At 41.4% G+C, this 16,067-nt stretch overlaps 1 protein-coding gene across 7 annotated transcripts in view; it reads left to right on the top strand.

The window, feature by feature from the left end:
- The window catches only part of LOC122996161 (mitochondrial fission factor homolog A), a 46,236-nt gene that overhangs the window by 8,379 nt on the left and 21,790 nt on the right, over positions 1 to 16,067 (top strand). For all 7 annotated transcript variants that reach the window (XR_006406946.1, XR_006406947.1, XM_044371748.1 and 4 more), the window contains exons 3-4: positions 289 to 413; positions 8,022 to 8,128. Coding sequence is in view for 5 of the 7 variants with exons in the window: in XM_044371748.1 (XP_044227683.1) it covers positions 289 to 413; positions 8,022 to 8,128 (232 nt within the window). In the remaining 2 variants the exon portion in view is untranslated. The remainder of the gene's footprint in view (positions 1 to 288; positions 414 to 8,021; positions 8,129 to 16,067) is intronic.

Raw genomic sequence — 16,067 nt, 5'->3', positions numbered from 1 at the left:
TGCTGTCATATGATTCAGTAAACGGTGAATAACTGCTGCTGATGATCCAGATTTTTACAACTGAACTTAAAGAAATTAAAGGCCTACAAAAATTATTAAAAGGTCTTAAATAGAGTTATTCAGGTTCCACCATGAAAAGGTAGGTTTCTGGTAAAGGTTTCAGGTTTTTGGTAAATATATAGAGCATGTTTATTCATTTTCTCTGCTTTACAAAACAAAATTGGACTTGATTTGAAATTCTCATTCTGTCTTCTTTCTTAAACTTTTGTTTTAATATTTCATCCACAGAAGCCCCTGATATGAGCCCCAGACCTCTTTTCACCCCATCCAAGCCAACTATCTGCGGCCCTCTGGGTCTGGAACCGTGCTGGGAATGTCTGTCTGGAGAAGTCTTCTATAGAGAAGCACTACAGGTAGGGCTGCCTCGGTTTTGATTTTTTCCTTATTGCATAAATTAGCGAAGCCATTTAAACTGTCGCGGTAACCACCACAAAAAATAATTTAAACCTCAGATTTTATAAAATAATTGGTTCCTAAATACCATATTGGCTCGAATGTAAGGCGATCTTGATTATAATACGACCCCCGCTTTTACAATACCTGTTAATGGGAAAATACTTTTTTAATAAAACTTACATCATATCACAGTTATATACTCACACTCTCTCCTACCAGGTTCTTGGAAGCAGTCAAAAATTATTTATTTTGCAGTTAGTTGTCTATGGAGCTCCTTACCATCTGTGACAGTGGTATTTGGCAACTTTACATTCTGTTTCTGCAGTAGAGATGTTGGAAGATGCTTTGAACTTGTTTTAACTCATCATGAATTCGTTTCCTCTGTGGCAGAAAAACATGTTACACAAGCTTTCAGAAACTCCTGCATATTAAACTGGACTAACGAAACACTTTTTGGGCTGACTGACTCTAACACACTTACTGTGAACAGACTTTAAGACACTTGCTAGCCTAGTAACATTAAGGCTACAAACAAAGCATAATGCAACACTCCATGTTTTACACCGGTACATTATCCATTCAAAAAGAGTAGCTGATGTTGTGAACACGAAATTGTCTAGACCCCAAATGTAAGACGACCCCACTTTTTCAGACATATTTCCAGGAAAGAAAACCATCTTATATTCGGACCAGTACAGTAAACTTTTCAAATGCATTTATTCCTGTAGAAGTCTATTCTTTATTGCCTCTATTGTCTAAATGTCTTTATTCCAGTGTTGTCATTAAGAGGCCAACTTTGCAGCAGGAATATTGGTCGGCATTTAGCAGGCAAGTCATTTTTTATGTCAAGTCTGAGAGAATAACTATTGTCCCATCACTTGAGCTGTTCACTCAGCAGTGATCAGCTTGACTCTGTGGTGGGTGTTACGTGATTGTGTTACCGTGGTAACCGTAGCTGCAGCAGGTCTAGCTGCAGGTAGCTAGGCATGGGGGTCAACAAGCACAGTGAAAACCACCTATAGTGATCACGGTTACAGTGATCAACTGCTTATATGGATCAAAGAGTCCGGGACAGAATCATTCCCAGTGTTTCCCCTATAATAGTACAGGCTTGGCAGGCCGCCAGGCCAACGAGAACCCCTGCCAGGCCAATAAATAATTTTTTAAATGTCACAAATAAGGCCAAATATCCATTCATTGGCAAATCAAGAGCATTTGGGAGCTGCTGAGCAGCGCTGTCTCAAAACGTGAGTTAAAAAAATGATTTTTTATCTTATCTGTGTCGTTGTCTGGGAAACCGAAGGTAGCGTAACTCCTTTTAAGGGATAGGGAAGAGCGTAAGCGAGTGAGTGGTTAAGCGAGAGAGTGAGCGGCAGGAAAATAACGGTGAATGCGAGCGGAGCAGAGGAAAAGGTTAGCAGTAATTTGTCTGGCGTTAAATGTACAGTACAGACTACAGTGTGTCAGTTAATAAATGCTTCAGCTTGTCAAGACCATGAAAAGTAACATCTGTTGTTTCCCCAACTGCTAGAAAAGTGAAGGGGTTAGCTCCAAAGTTAGCAACAATGGGTTTGCCTAACCTGATGACGTTGTGAATGGGTGAATGTGATTTGTAGTGTAAAAGTGCTTTGAGTGGTTGGAAGACTATACGAGTACAGTCCATTTACCATTTACCATTTAAACCATGGAGCGCTAAACAGGTAAATAGAAAACAGAAAAATGTGTAGCTGCCTGCTAACCCCCCCCAAACTGATTGACAACACAACACAAACTTAGTCAGCATGAGAGCTTGGCTCTCATGGCAGAGAGCAGAGGCGCTGACAGCTCTCCTCTGCTATGTCACATCTCACAATGTTGTGACAGCTCTCTCTGTCATGCAGCTGCTGGGCATGATGTCAGTGGGTCATGTGGTCGTCCCGATCTGGCCCACTGGAAAAATCCCTATATCCTGTCAACAGGGGTTCCTCTGGGCAGGGGTGCATCACACATCTCGGTGTTCACAGATGCATCTTTCTCAGGGTGGGAAGGAACGCATCTGTCATAGGTGGTGGGAGGACAGTGGCCAGCTCACATGTCTCTCCACATAAACGCGCTAGAACTTCTCACTGTGTAGAGAGTGATACAGCATTTCGCCCTGCTGCTGCAGAATCAACATGTGCTGATTTGCACAGACAACAAAGCGACAGCAGCCTACATAAATCGTCAGGGAGGAGTGTACTCAGCGCAGCTTTTGAACATAGCCAGACGGCTGCTGTACTGGGCGCACACACACTTACTTTCCATCAGAGCAGTGTATATTCCCAGTGAGCTGAACAGAGGGGCAGACATTATGTCAAGGGGGGGCTCTCATCAGGGGGACTGGAGTCTCCATCCTGAACTGGTCTCCCAGATTTGGACCAAATTAGGCAATCCTCTGCTGGGAGTGGATGCATTTGCGCATCACCTGTGGCCCAAAATGCTCCTATACACCTTCCCACCAGTCCTGCTCATCCCTTGGTTCCTGGACCGAGTGCAGGGAGAGTCACTGTCAGTGATCCTGATAGCTGCGGAATGCACGGGCGCATCATGGTTTCCATGCCTGCAGTGGCTGATCAGGCCAGCCGTGGGAACTCCCGTGGCGCGAGGACGCTCTCTTCCAGGCAAAGGGAGTGATCACGAATTACCCGGTAATAGACCAGTGTCTGTGGGTCTGGCCGCTGATCCTGGATCCCACTGTGTGTTCCCTGTCTCACGTGCTTTCATACTTGCAACTACTAGTGAACAGGAACTTGGCTTTCAGCACAGTGAAAACTTATGCTGCTGCTATTTCATCTTGTCACAAGGGTTTCGGTGACAGTTGGTGTTTAGCCATCCCCAAAACCCTTCCTGAGAGGTGTGAGGAGACACCAGCCTACGGCTGCTCAATTATGGCAAAAATCATAATCATGATTATTTTGGTCAATATCGAGATCACAATTATTTAACATAATTACTCTTTGACTCTCATTTTTGCCGATTGCCAATGCAGATATATGCACATATTTTTTTCCACCTGGCTGAGGAGACTATTACACATGCAATCATAGATTGTACTACTGATCAAGAAAGACTATATATGGAGTTCAGGAGCCCGGCATTAAAACTTGAATGAACCTGTCAGGTGGGTGGAGCAGTTGTTTTCTTTGAGTGTGTGTGTTGGATTTAATCTTTGGTCCATCGTCCGAAGCAGAGGAAGGCGGTAATGCACCTAATACGCTTGTTGCCAACCACCGTTATAAACCAAAAAGTAGAAGAGGAAAAAGTTTTTTCAAACAGAGTGGTACATCCTGTCAACCGAGGGGTTTCCTATCTGTGCAGCCGAACACTGTGGCACCTCCACGAACTACTACATCCTGACAGTCCCGGTGTGCTTCCTCCGCAGGTCCCACAGTGAAGTGGAGCCTGCGGAGGAAGCACCAGTTATCTGGTTTCACTACAGGCAGATTCACTTGCTACAGTGAGCAAGGAAATAAATGAATGAATCAATAAGTACAAACACCGTTGATTTCTTCCGGTGGAGCCAACATTCAAACTATTTTGGTACAGTAAATTTCAGTCAGCCCGGTGAAGGCAGGTTAGCCGGCCACTGGTCAGCAGCTGCTGCTGACAGATGGCCAGTTCTGTGGACAGAGACACTCAACGCCTGTCGGTGGCGTTTAGGGAGGAGCGAAAGCGCATCGCTGTAAAGGAAAGAGTGCTGGATTTGCAACACAAGACAAAACGAGAGCATCATTATGAAATGACAATAATGAACAATAAACGTTTTATCTCGATTATCTTGTTTTCATAATCATTGGAAGCCAAAATCGTAATCAAAAATAAAATTTGATTAATCGCACAGCTCTACACCAGCTGATGTCACGCTCTCTGGCTCCTCAGTGGGATTTAGTGCTGCTTTTACGCATGCTGGTTACGCTTGCCATGGTGGTCAGTGTTACCGGTGTTACATGATGTTGCACAGTTTACGTAACTTGCCCACTGCCCATACCATAGTTTGGCTTTTTTCTGTAGAAACAAACCCATTTATTTCATTTTCGCTTATCAGCACCCACGTTCATCAAATGAAAAAAAGTATCAAGTGTGTTATCAATACTTAGTCGGATGATGTATGCTACTATTATAAACTGACAGGGTCTGCTCCGGGAGCAGCAGAGTTACAGCAAAAAGTAGCAGAGTTGAAAACGTCTGTTTTCAATCTTGCTGCTGTAAACAAATGTAACGCTAGCTGTTAGCGAGCAGCTGCTCTTATGTCTCCCCTGGTCTCGGCCCCTTTTTTTGGCAGCAACTCTCCCATTCTCTGCCTGCTCAGCCTGCTCTTGGTGTGTCTCTGTCTGGCAGGCGAGTTGCTCTGGTTCTGGTTCTAAGTGGCTCGTCCCCGTTTGTGTGCACCACAGCCCGGCTGTACACAGAGGACGACCCACTGGTAGAAGCCTGAGGCCTGCCATCACTAAATCTCAAATAAGGGGAAGATCTAAACTAAAAATCTAATGTTAAAGATCAAAGTAAGTGCTCTACGGATGAGCGTCATTGACGAATATCTTTTGTAAAATGTCCGGCATAACCGGTAATAACTGTCATAAGTTTATTAGTTGGTGGGAAATTTTCCTCACCATGGCATCCCTTGCGCTGGTTAAAGCCCCTTCGAACCTTTAGATCGAGTTCCGCTTAGGTTTCACTCAGCCAAGACAGCTCTGCTTTTAGCTCTAACGTTAGTGAAAAGAGGCAGTGATTTATCTGCTCTTTCTGTGGCTCTATCATGTCTCAGGATCCAGGGAGATGGCAGCTCAGCTATCCTGTGTCCAAACCCAGCTTTCATGCCTAAAAGTATCACTAGCTCGTTCAGATTGAGAGTGATAACTCCGGAGGGGTGTTTTTCCCCTCTCACAAGTTTGAGGAGGAGGCCATGTCTCATCTCTGCCTGTTATGTCCGCTGGCCTGATTCATTGAGTGACGGCTAACTTGCGCCGCTCCTAGCGTCTGTTCATGCATCTCAGGGGCTTCCACTGTTTGCACAGCGTCTGTCACACTAGCTGTGTGAGGCTGTTTCAAAGGCGTATCTCTCTTCTGGGGTGAAGCCTCTAGAGAGCATTAGAGTGCACTCATCAGAGGAATTTCATCCTTCACGGTGTTGCATGGAGGAGTGACAGTGGAGGACATTTGCACTGTAGCTTCTTGGTCCTCCCCCTGCTCTTTCATTCGCATTTATCTGTGGGACGTCTCCCGTTTTTCTGTCACTCACTCTGTTCTGAGCGTTCTGTCAGAGTGATGGATATCAGGGGATTTGGCTGTGCGCTTTCTCTCCTGCTTGTTGGCGCATGGACAGTTATTTCCCTATTCTGCGCCTCACTGGACTGTTACAATGCATAACCTTCGTCTTTGCTTCCTCAAAGCAAAAGGGTTATTGTCCTGCCCTCATTCCCCCATACTGTGCCCATTCTGTTCCTCGCTGGACTTTTATAGTGCATAACTTTCATCTCAGCTTCCTCACAGCAATAGGCTTATTGTCCTGACCTCATCCCACATACTGTGCCTACTCTGTTCCTCGCTGGTCTGTTACAGTGCGTAACCTTCGTCTTAGCTTTCTCTCAGCAGTAGGCTTATTTATTCCCAGCTGTCATTTCTTCCAAACTGTACCTCTTGGGGCTCTTTGGGATTCTGTGACGCACTTTTACGCATGACGCAGTGGCGGGGCATGGAGCGTTTTTGCTCGTTTTCTTGAAGTAGATGTGTGTTTATGCTTGTGGTACCAGACAGATACAGTATGGCATTGACTATATCCTGCTTCACCCTTAACTCACTAGCGACAGCCTCAGAGGGCGAAGCCTATATGAAATAGAATGATTGTTACGTACCGTAACTCCAGATTCTATGAGTAAAGGCACAGCCCTCTAAGTTCTTGGCCCCACTGGCTGTGAATAGCTGAAGAAAAAGCCGTTCTGGGACCTGACTGTACGGTTTCGATGCAATTTATACTCAAGTTTAGACCGTGACTGGAGCTGGACTAAATTTTCTCAATGCTCCACAGGCGCATGAGGGATAAACCCACAAGTGAAAGTCTTAGAGGGCTGCGCGTATACTCATAGAATATGGAGTTATGGTACGTAACTGTCATTTCAGTAATCAGGGTAGGGGATTAGAGAAACATGGTTTCCTCAGCTCGATTTCTCCTGGAGAGTGGCAATTTCTTGACCATGTATACGGGTAACTGGGTCTGTAATTGGCTTTCTACAAGTATGTAGGTGCAGGACAAAAGATCTCAGACAGGAAAAGTAATAGTCTGCTTCCACCACTTTGTTATTCAGACACTCTCTGTTAGTCTGCTTCGACACACTACACCCCACAGTACATGTGAAGGCAGCATTCCGTTACCTGCCTTTTTTTCTGTCTGGAATTTTTGGACTGTTGCCTATAGTTGATAGTTTTCCACATGCATACTTCTTTCCCTTTTCATCTAATTTCTTACTGAATAATATAACACATCCCCTGCTACCTTCATGAAATATATCAGGAATAATCAATAGGAACGCACTATATTGGATTTTTTGCCGATATCCGATATGCCAATATTTCCAACACACTGTGGCCGATTGCTGATGCCCATACTGATATATGTACATATTTTTTTCCAGATGGCTGAGGAGACTATTATGCATGCAAGCATAGATTGTACTGAGTATGATCAAGAAAGACAATATATGAAGGAAGAACTTAGGGAGGCTGGAGTTCAGGAGCTCAGCATTAAAACTTTAATGAACCTGCCAAGTTGGTGGAGCAGTAGAGTTTTCTTTGAGTTTATTAGACAGACAGGATTAATGTGTAGGATTTAACCTCTGGTCCACACTCCAGAGCAGAAGGTGGCAGTATTGCACCTAATACGCTGGTTGCCAACCGCCATTACTAACCAAAAGGATTTTTTTGCCCCCCCCAAACAGAGTGGTATATCCTGTCAGCCGAGGTGTTTCCTGTCTGTGCAGTCGAACTTAGCAGCTCCTCCATGGACTGTTTCTCTCTGATGGTCCAGGTGTTTCCTCATCAGGCTCCACTTCACTCAAGCTGCCCGTCAGACCTGCTGCGTCTTCCCACTTTAACTTGAATAACAAACCGGGGCTCGATGCTCCCGGTGCTCCCGGTGCTGCGGAGGAAGCACCGGGACCATCAGGGTGAAACAGTCCGTGGGGGGAAGCACAGTCAGACAGCGCAGGGAAAGGCGACAAATCGGCCTCTCATAATCGGCAGAAATGGCCAACGCTGATATTTCATTTTAGAGCTTTTATCGGCCGATACCGATGACGTGCCGATAATATCGTGCATCCCTAATAATCAATAACCTTTTCAGTCTTATTACCACCTGCTCTGCACATAATGCCACTGCTCTTTCTGCTAGCCCATACTGCTGTCCCACACTGTTGTCAAACTAGATGCTGTAACCTTATTTTCTATTGCTATTATCAGTTACAAAGAGCAGGTGTCACTTCTTTCAAAACCCTACACAGCTTTGTCACAGCTGTAAAAAATAACCCTGCCTGATATTTCTTCCTGTATGACAGAGTCCCATAAGAAGATCTTACAGTGACCAAAGCTTTGGCAGAACACCACCTGGCACACCGACCCAGCTAAAACAGGCGCTGGCACTGCCCAGACACCCATCCAACTCGTAAGTAATGTAAAAATTTTACTTACTATATTCATCACTATTTCTACAGGAATTCTCAGAATTGATCTCACTTGGTATCACTACACATGATAGGTTAATCCTGAATGGAGATCTGAACAACTATATTAATAAAAGATTAACTCCAAATGACTCCAAAGATGTGGAGCTTATGAATGTACTGGACAGTTTTGAACTCACCCAACATGTAAATGATGCCACTCATCAGCAGGTAATACTCTAGACTTTGTAATAACAGCAGGATTAAAAATTGATAATGTTTCAGTATTTGAATTAACAATCAATTAACACTATTAAGTACACAATTATGCTATGTACACAACTCCTCTTTAAGTAGGTACCCATGCAGTACATCTTTGGAAAGCTAAGATTCTTGTGATTCGGTTGATGCCAACCATCCCAACATATTCTCCATCATAACTCGCCTTTGCATGTAAACATCAGCATGGTAACACTCTAGACTTTTTAATAACAGGAGGGTTAAACATTGATAATGTTTCAGTATTTGAATTAACCATTTCTGATCATCATTGTGTGTTTTTTGATGCCAACCTAACCTTAACAAAGACTGAAAGGGAATTTTTGGTTCCTAGATGGCGAGGCTGAAGCAAAGTTCTCTAATATTATGAGATCATTTGATATAGTTATGACTGTTCTTTAAATGACATGGTTGAAAATTTCAACAGTGTACTGTCTGCTTTAAATACTGTTGCTCCACTAAAAGTTTTAACTTTTAGTCAGAGGTCGACTGAAAGAATCTCCCCATGGTTAAACAATAACAGTGTTAATGAGATCAAGAGAATCTGTCAAACAGCTGACAGAAAATGAAGGAAAACTAAGCTCACAGTTCACTTTAATATATACAAAGAAGCCATTACTTTCTTTAACAAAGTAATACGTCTGGCAAGAAAGGATTACTTTTCCAAGATTATTACTACATCAAAGGAAGAACGTTTTATGGCAGTCTTGGAGATCTTGTGTCTGAGGAACATGACAACTGCTTTGGGGTTCCACAAGGAAGCTGCCTTGGTCCATTATTATTCTCACTGTACATGCTGCCACTTGGTGACATCATCAGAGAGCACAATGTATGTTTCCATAGTTATGTGGATGACACAGAACTGTACATCTCCATTGAACCAAAAGATGATGCAGCTATAAACTTCATTACTACCTGTCTTTTGGCAATAAATACATGGATAAGCAATAATTTCTTAAAGTTAAATGAGGAAAAAACTGAAATCCTATTTGTCAGCCCCAAAACAAAAAGAGAAATGCTGTTTGATAATCTGGGGAATTTAACTCCCTGGATTAAATCTGAGGTTACAAATCTTGGTATTATCTTAGATTCAGATCTAGGCTTCAAGTTCAACATTAACAAGGTGACAAAAACATATTTTTTCCACCTTAGAAACATAGTTGAAGCACTGTTTCCACTGGGTTGACTGCTTTGGCCTGGGTGATTAGCAGCCACACATTTCTCCATTTTGTATTTCTCTTTTCAGTGTGTTCAGGTTAGGCTAAACCATTGTTGCTAACTTCGGAACTAACCCCCTTCCTCCCCCTTGGTCTTGGGAAGCTGCAGCGTTTGTTACCTGACACACTGTAGCCTGTACTGTACATTTACTGCCAGACTGACAATTTACTGCTAACCTTTTCCTCTGCTGCGCTCGCATTCACTGTCAGTTTTCTGCCACTTGCTCTCTTGCTTAACCACTCACTCGCTTACGCACTGCCCTATTCCTTAAAAGGAGTTACACTACCTGCAGTTTCACAGGCAACAACATAGACTATTATTTACTCGCAATTGATTTCTGAATGAATGGGTATTTGGCATTATTTTTGGCAATAAAAAAATATTTTTGGCCTGGCGGGGGTTCTCATTGGTCTGGCGGCAGCCAGGCCTGTTCTATTATAGGGGAAACACTGTTAAGTGCAACCATTTATAAATCAAAAAGATGCAGAAAAACTGATTCATGCCTTAATTTCAAGCCAACTTGATTCTATAATGCACTTTTTATTGGCCTCCCAAAACTTCAAGAACAAGACTTCAGCTCATTCAAAACTCTGCAGCTCAGATATTAACCAGAACCAAGAGGAGAGAACACCTCAGTCCAGTTTTAACTGCTCTGCACTGACTTCCTGTAACATTTAGAATTGACTTTAAGGTCCTCCTCCTTAAATACAAAGCCCTTAAGCTGCATTGCTAACTCCCTTGTTAACTATTTGCCTTCAAGAACACTGCGATCATCTGCTGGTGGTTTATTGGAGATTCCCAGCAACAGCTGAAAGAAAATCGGGGATGCAGCCCAAAGCTATGGAACACACTACCAATAGATATCAGCCAGCTTGCTTAATATTTTAAAAAGAAAACTTATCTCTTCACCTTAGCCTTTAACGAGCTTTTTGCTCAGTGTGCTTCGCATATATGCACTACTGTTCCTCTTTTAAAATGTTGTATTTTAATTGATTTTATACATTCTATTTATTAGGGGTGTTGCAATATACCGGTATTGATGATAACTGTGATATTTAAAAAATGAAATATTGATATTATGTTAATAATGCACATATGATAATATCATGTAAATAATCCAGCACCTCTTAAAACCCGTAATGTTCCAATGGCCCATCCACGGCCTGTCACACTGTTAAGTACACAATTATGCTATGTACACAACTCCTGTCTTTAAGTAGGTACTCATGCGGCACATCTTTGGAAAGCTAAGATTCTTGTGATTCGGTTGATGCAAACCATTTCAAGATACAATCACAACAACAGGTACAATCAACACCTCTGTCAGACAACCAGCAAACAAACAAACCTTTGTCTTTGCCTCTACCCATCATGAGATGGTGCTTGCATGACAGCTTGGTAACATATGATGCACAGATGTCCCAGATAACCCTTTTTAAAAGAGTGGAAGTGCTAATAGCCACATGCACTAAACAAGCTGATTCTAATTAGCACAGGTAAGAAGACTTATTAGTGGAATCACCTGGTTCAGTGCTTTTTCTTGCTGCGTGTTGAATTCTTTTTTCCTTTGTCATTCCAATTTAATGCTTACGTATTGAATACTTATTTTCCCATCTGTAAGTCAAAGCTATAGGTCATCTGCAATATCCAGGTGGAAATAAAAACCTTATACTTCAGTGTGTTCAAACTTCTTTCAGACTATGTACAGTTATTGTTACCGACTCTTTCTCCACCCCCCTACACTCATATTTTGAGTGTAATTCATTTGCCAGAAAACAGGCAAAACACACAATAAACAAAGTTAAAGATGATTTGATTGATTGCATTTTTTTTCAAATTTTCATTCGATATTACGATAATATTGTTATTGTGAATTCTTTTGGCCATGATAAACGTGTTGTGAAAATCTGATATCATGACAGCCCTACTATGTATTCCATGTTTTAACTTTGTTTTTATTATATTTTATTCTTATTACTATTCAGTATGTATTCCATTTTATGTGGGTTTTATCTTCCACCTTATGTGACGCATTCTATGTATTTTTAGTTTCACTTTATTTATCTTATCTTATATCTGTATCTTTTATTATCAAGTGGGTTTTGTTTTCCATCTTATGTTACATAGGTGCTGACGTCAGTGGTAGGTTTGCGTGATTTTTTTCTGGGGCAGCTCTGGGTTGCGCCAGACGCACAGTGAGGTTAAACCCGTGGGAAGACATTCTTGGGTAAGCTGAAAGAGGCTTATTTTGGTTAATCAAGACTAGTGGTGAGTCTGTGTCCGTTGGGAAAAGGGAGGTTCTGTTGTGCTCATGGCTTCAGTGACCTAGGCACCAATTTACAGATTGTGTACACATGGCGAAATACTTTCTGAGTTTTCGCTTATGAAGTCTCAAATTACCACCACTGAGGTACGCACTCTATGTATTCTATATTTACTTTATTTTGTCCTGTTTTTTATAAATGTTAACAAGTGGGTTTTATTTTCCGTCTTGTGTTACATTAATGTTTACATGCTTTTATTAGGGCCCGAGCACCTAGCAGTGTCAAGGACCTCTTGTAACTGAAGGAATTCTTCTTCTTCTCCTACTTCTTCTTCCAAAAGAAATGCACTTTTGAGTGGCTAAACATGATCGAAAACTTATGAAACTTTGCACATTCTCAGAAGTGGTGAAAAAATGTAATATTTTATGTGTCTTTGGCATGGGCATGGCAAAATGGCTCAAGGGCGCCCCCTACAAAATTTCAAATTAAAAGAACCAACCCTTAAATTTGACATAGATTAACTAAATTTGGTAGGCACATGTATCTTGTCCAGACACACAAAAAAGCCTCCTGGAACCATACCCTAACTCCTACAGGAAGTTGGCCATTTTGAATTTTGTGTGCAATTTTCACACAGTTTCCAGGCATTACTCATGGCATTGAGCAACTTCAAATTCGGTCAGTGTCATCTACCTTTCCATCAGACCTTTGTGATGAAAAGTTATCAAATCTTGAGTTTTCATTGAACGCCCTTGAAGTGGCGATGAAACAGGAAGTTGTTGTAACTTGAATGTACATCGTCCAATCGGCCCCAAATTTCTCATTCTTCATAAGGATTTACATAAGGCTTCACAATTACGTGTAAATATTGACTCATAGTAATAGCGCTGCCCATGCTATTACAGGTGCTGTACTTTTATGACTTCTGCCTAACAGGTTGAATACATCCACTTCAAATTTGGTCAGAAAAGCCTAAAGACCTATATGGTGCTATATTGTGAAACTTGTAGCTTTTCATTTAAGGCAGTTGTCACGACGACGCAGCAAATTTTGACGTTTCACCATTGCAAAACAAACTGTAACTCGACTATATGTGGTCAGATCTTTCCTAAACACGTTGGATAAGAGTCCTGGTCTGAAGACATGTACAGGCCAATGTTTAATCATAGTAATAGCACCACCTACTGGCAGGAGGAAGTTACAGGCCCCATACTTTCACTAACTACTCTTAGCAGGTTAACCAGACCCACCCAAAATTTGGTCAGCTAAATTTTAAGACGTTGATGATGCTAAATGGTGAAGCTTTTGAGGTTTCATCAAAAGTTGTTACCATGGCGATGCATTATTCGCCATGAAACAGGAAGCTGTTCTTGAGGGTCTAGGGATGCTTGAAAACTCACGAAACTTGGCACACCTATCAGAAGGGCAGTATTTAGTTGTCTTATATGGGTCTTGGGCTTGGGTGTGGCAAAATGACTTGAGGGCGCCCCCTAAAATATTTCAAAGGCTACTTTATTTATAGTACATGCTGTATAGTAGGTGTTTATGTACAGTATATAACTTACAGCCTGCTCAGACATACAGTAGTGAGTGAAATATTACACAATTTGTATTTTAGACTAAAATAAATAAGGTATATAATTTGTTGGTACAGTGAGTATTATAGTATAATAGGGGTGCAATGGATCACAAAACTCACAGTTCAGATTGTATCACGGATTTGAGTCACAGATTGGATCATTTTTCCGATCAGCCCAAAAAAAAGGGGGGGGGGGGGGGGGCAAATAAAACTTAGCTTTCCATATATTCTGTAAAACACTTACAGCTACAGAAAGGAACATGGCCCATAGTCTTAAATGAAAACAACACTCAAGATGTCTTAAAATATATAAAATATTCAACATTAATCGGAGAAAAGTGCCCTGCTAACGTCAGTTAGCAGCTAGATGGCTAATTAGCTGCTCAGCTGCAGCACATTAAATAGCATGTTAAAATATCTGCAGATGTCACTTCAGACCTGTTTGATACTAGTTTGGTCATTGGACTTCAAAATCCCTGTTAGTGACACGTTGTCTGTCCATGACTTGTACTTACAGCAGTTTGTTTACTTTGTCTTAAATGATACATTAAATTTTGCAATTAATCTGCGGTTCACATGCGTGCCGAACCGTGGGGGGTGATCCGTACAGATCACGGATCAACTACTACTATCACTATAGTATAACAATGTAAATGTAAAACAGGTTACCTCAGTCTCCCCACAACAGACATCATCTGACTGGTTATATATAAAATAATTTGCAGACTTGATCTACATGATGGAGAGATGTGTGTTTACTGTAGCTAACATTAGTCTTGCTGCGGAAAACAGCTACTCAGCTGGACGGATGTCCCGAGCACGAACCATACTGTCGTTCTGACTTTATCTGTCTATTTACTGCCACCGCCAAAATGCATTTATACTGAGATCAGGGGAGTGTTGCTTATATAGTTCATCCCTTTTGTGTTGATGTTGTTGGAAATGTGTAATGTAATTAGAGTCCTGCTGTCTGACAGTCAGCACAGCCTGCGTTAACCAAGTTGTTGCTTCTGTTCAATATGCTAGTTTAGCGTTAGCATGAGCCTCAGATAGGTAAACCACATAGCCGCCAGACAACAACTCTGGAGTTTCACAGCTTTATGCTTCAGAGTTCAACCAGACGGCACAGTGAGCAGATCGAGGCATGCTGCGAGTCTGCAACTTTTTTTCTTCATTGGAAGGTTGTGCGGCCCTTACAGGCGATCACCAAAAACACCTTTAACTCAATCTCATTAAAAGAGTAGGAGGCTCCACCTAGTGGCACAACTGCATACTGCAGCAAATCTGGAGAACATTTTCTGATAGTCACACTGCACGTCCTTCATCTTCTACATTATCAGTTAACATATTTTCAATCGGTTGAATTACTAATGACAATTAACCCATAATCAATGAATCATTGACATCCCTAATTTATATAATCTATTTTTTCTGTACCAGTAGGCCCAATTTGCAACATAGCCAAGCCTATGTGAAATTTCTTAATAACCTACACGTGGGTGAGGGTGGATGTGTTTTAAGGCCAGGCACCACAGTTGAATGGAGACAAAATAAATCTTGTTCTTCTATCAGAATGAAACTTATTATTATAGACCCACGTACAATATATTTCTGTATTATAACCTTTGTTTTTTATCATGAAATTATGCAAGTTAGGCAAACTCATGTAATAAGTCAGAACAAATATAACCATTTCAGAGTGTTGTCTTCCCTTAATCTTATGTGTATAATAATAATTAATAAGAAAAATAGAAATGTACAGTGGGGGAAATGAGTATTCAACATGTGAACATTTCTTTCAGGAAACATATTTCCAGTGCAGCTATTCATATGAAATTAAGACCAGACATTGGTATCAACTCAATAAGGCAACACAGCTAAAGAACTCATAACATCCCAATCCATAAAAAAAGTTATATACATTAAATTGGAATGACACAGGACAAAAGTATTGAACATGCAGTATGAAAAAGCACTGAACAAAGTGATTTTGCTAATGAGTCCTCTTACCTGTGCTGTTTAGAATCAGCTTGTTAGTGCATGTGGCTGTTACTACTTCCACTTTTTTAATAATGGTTAGACATCTGTGAATACATTATTTGTTACCAAACTGTCATGCAAGAACCATCTGATGATGATAAGAGGCGAAGAGCTCTCCTGAAACCTTCGCAACAAGACTGTTGAGCAACATAGGAATGGTACAGGTTACTGAATGATTTCTCAACTCCTAAATGTTCCTATAAGCACCGTTGGGGCCATTATCTGCAAGTGGAAGCAACATCACTCCACCATCAACCAGCTAAGCACAGGAGGTCCTTGCAAGATTGCTGACCAAGCAGTAAGAAAATTAGTCAGAAGAGTAGCCCAAGATCCAAGGACCACTCGAAAAGAGCCCCATGGTTATGTGTGGAGTGGTGCTGAAATCTCAGAATTTTTACATATTGTGTTATTTGTTTAGCAGGCATCAAGTAATGTAACTTGTAATGTTTTACAAATTGCAGATGGGGAATATGACCTGGCTGCAGCTTGAAAAAACTTTTTTTTTGCTTTAATCCATGAGTCCAAAGAGAGACAGTCTCTAATGTCTAAAATTTGCTAAAA

Source organism: Thunnus albacares, chromosome 13 (genome assembly GCF_914725855.1).
Source record: "Thunnus albacares chromosome 13, fThuAlb1.1, whole genome shotgun sequence".
In the NCBI taxonomy this organism is placed as follows: domain Eukaryota; kingdom Metazoa; phylum Chordata; class Actinopteri; order Scombriformes; family Scombridae; genus Thunnus; species Thunnus albacares.
The sequence above is the reverse complement of the archived record's forward strand: the minus strand, read 5'-3'. Positions and strand labels throughout refer to the sequence as shown.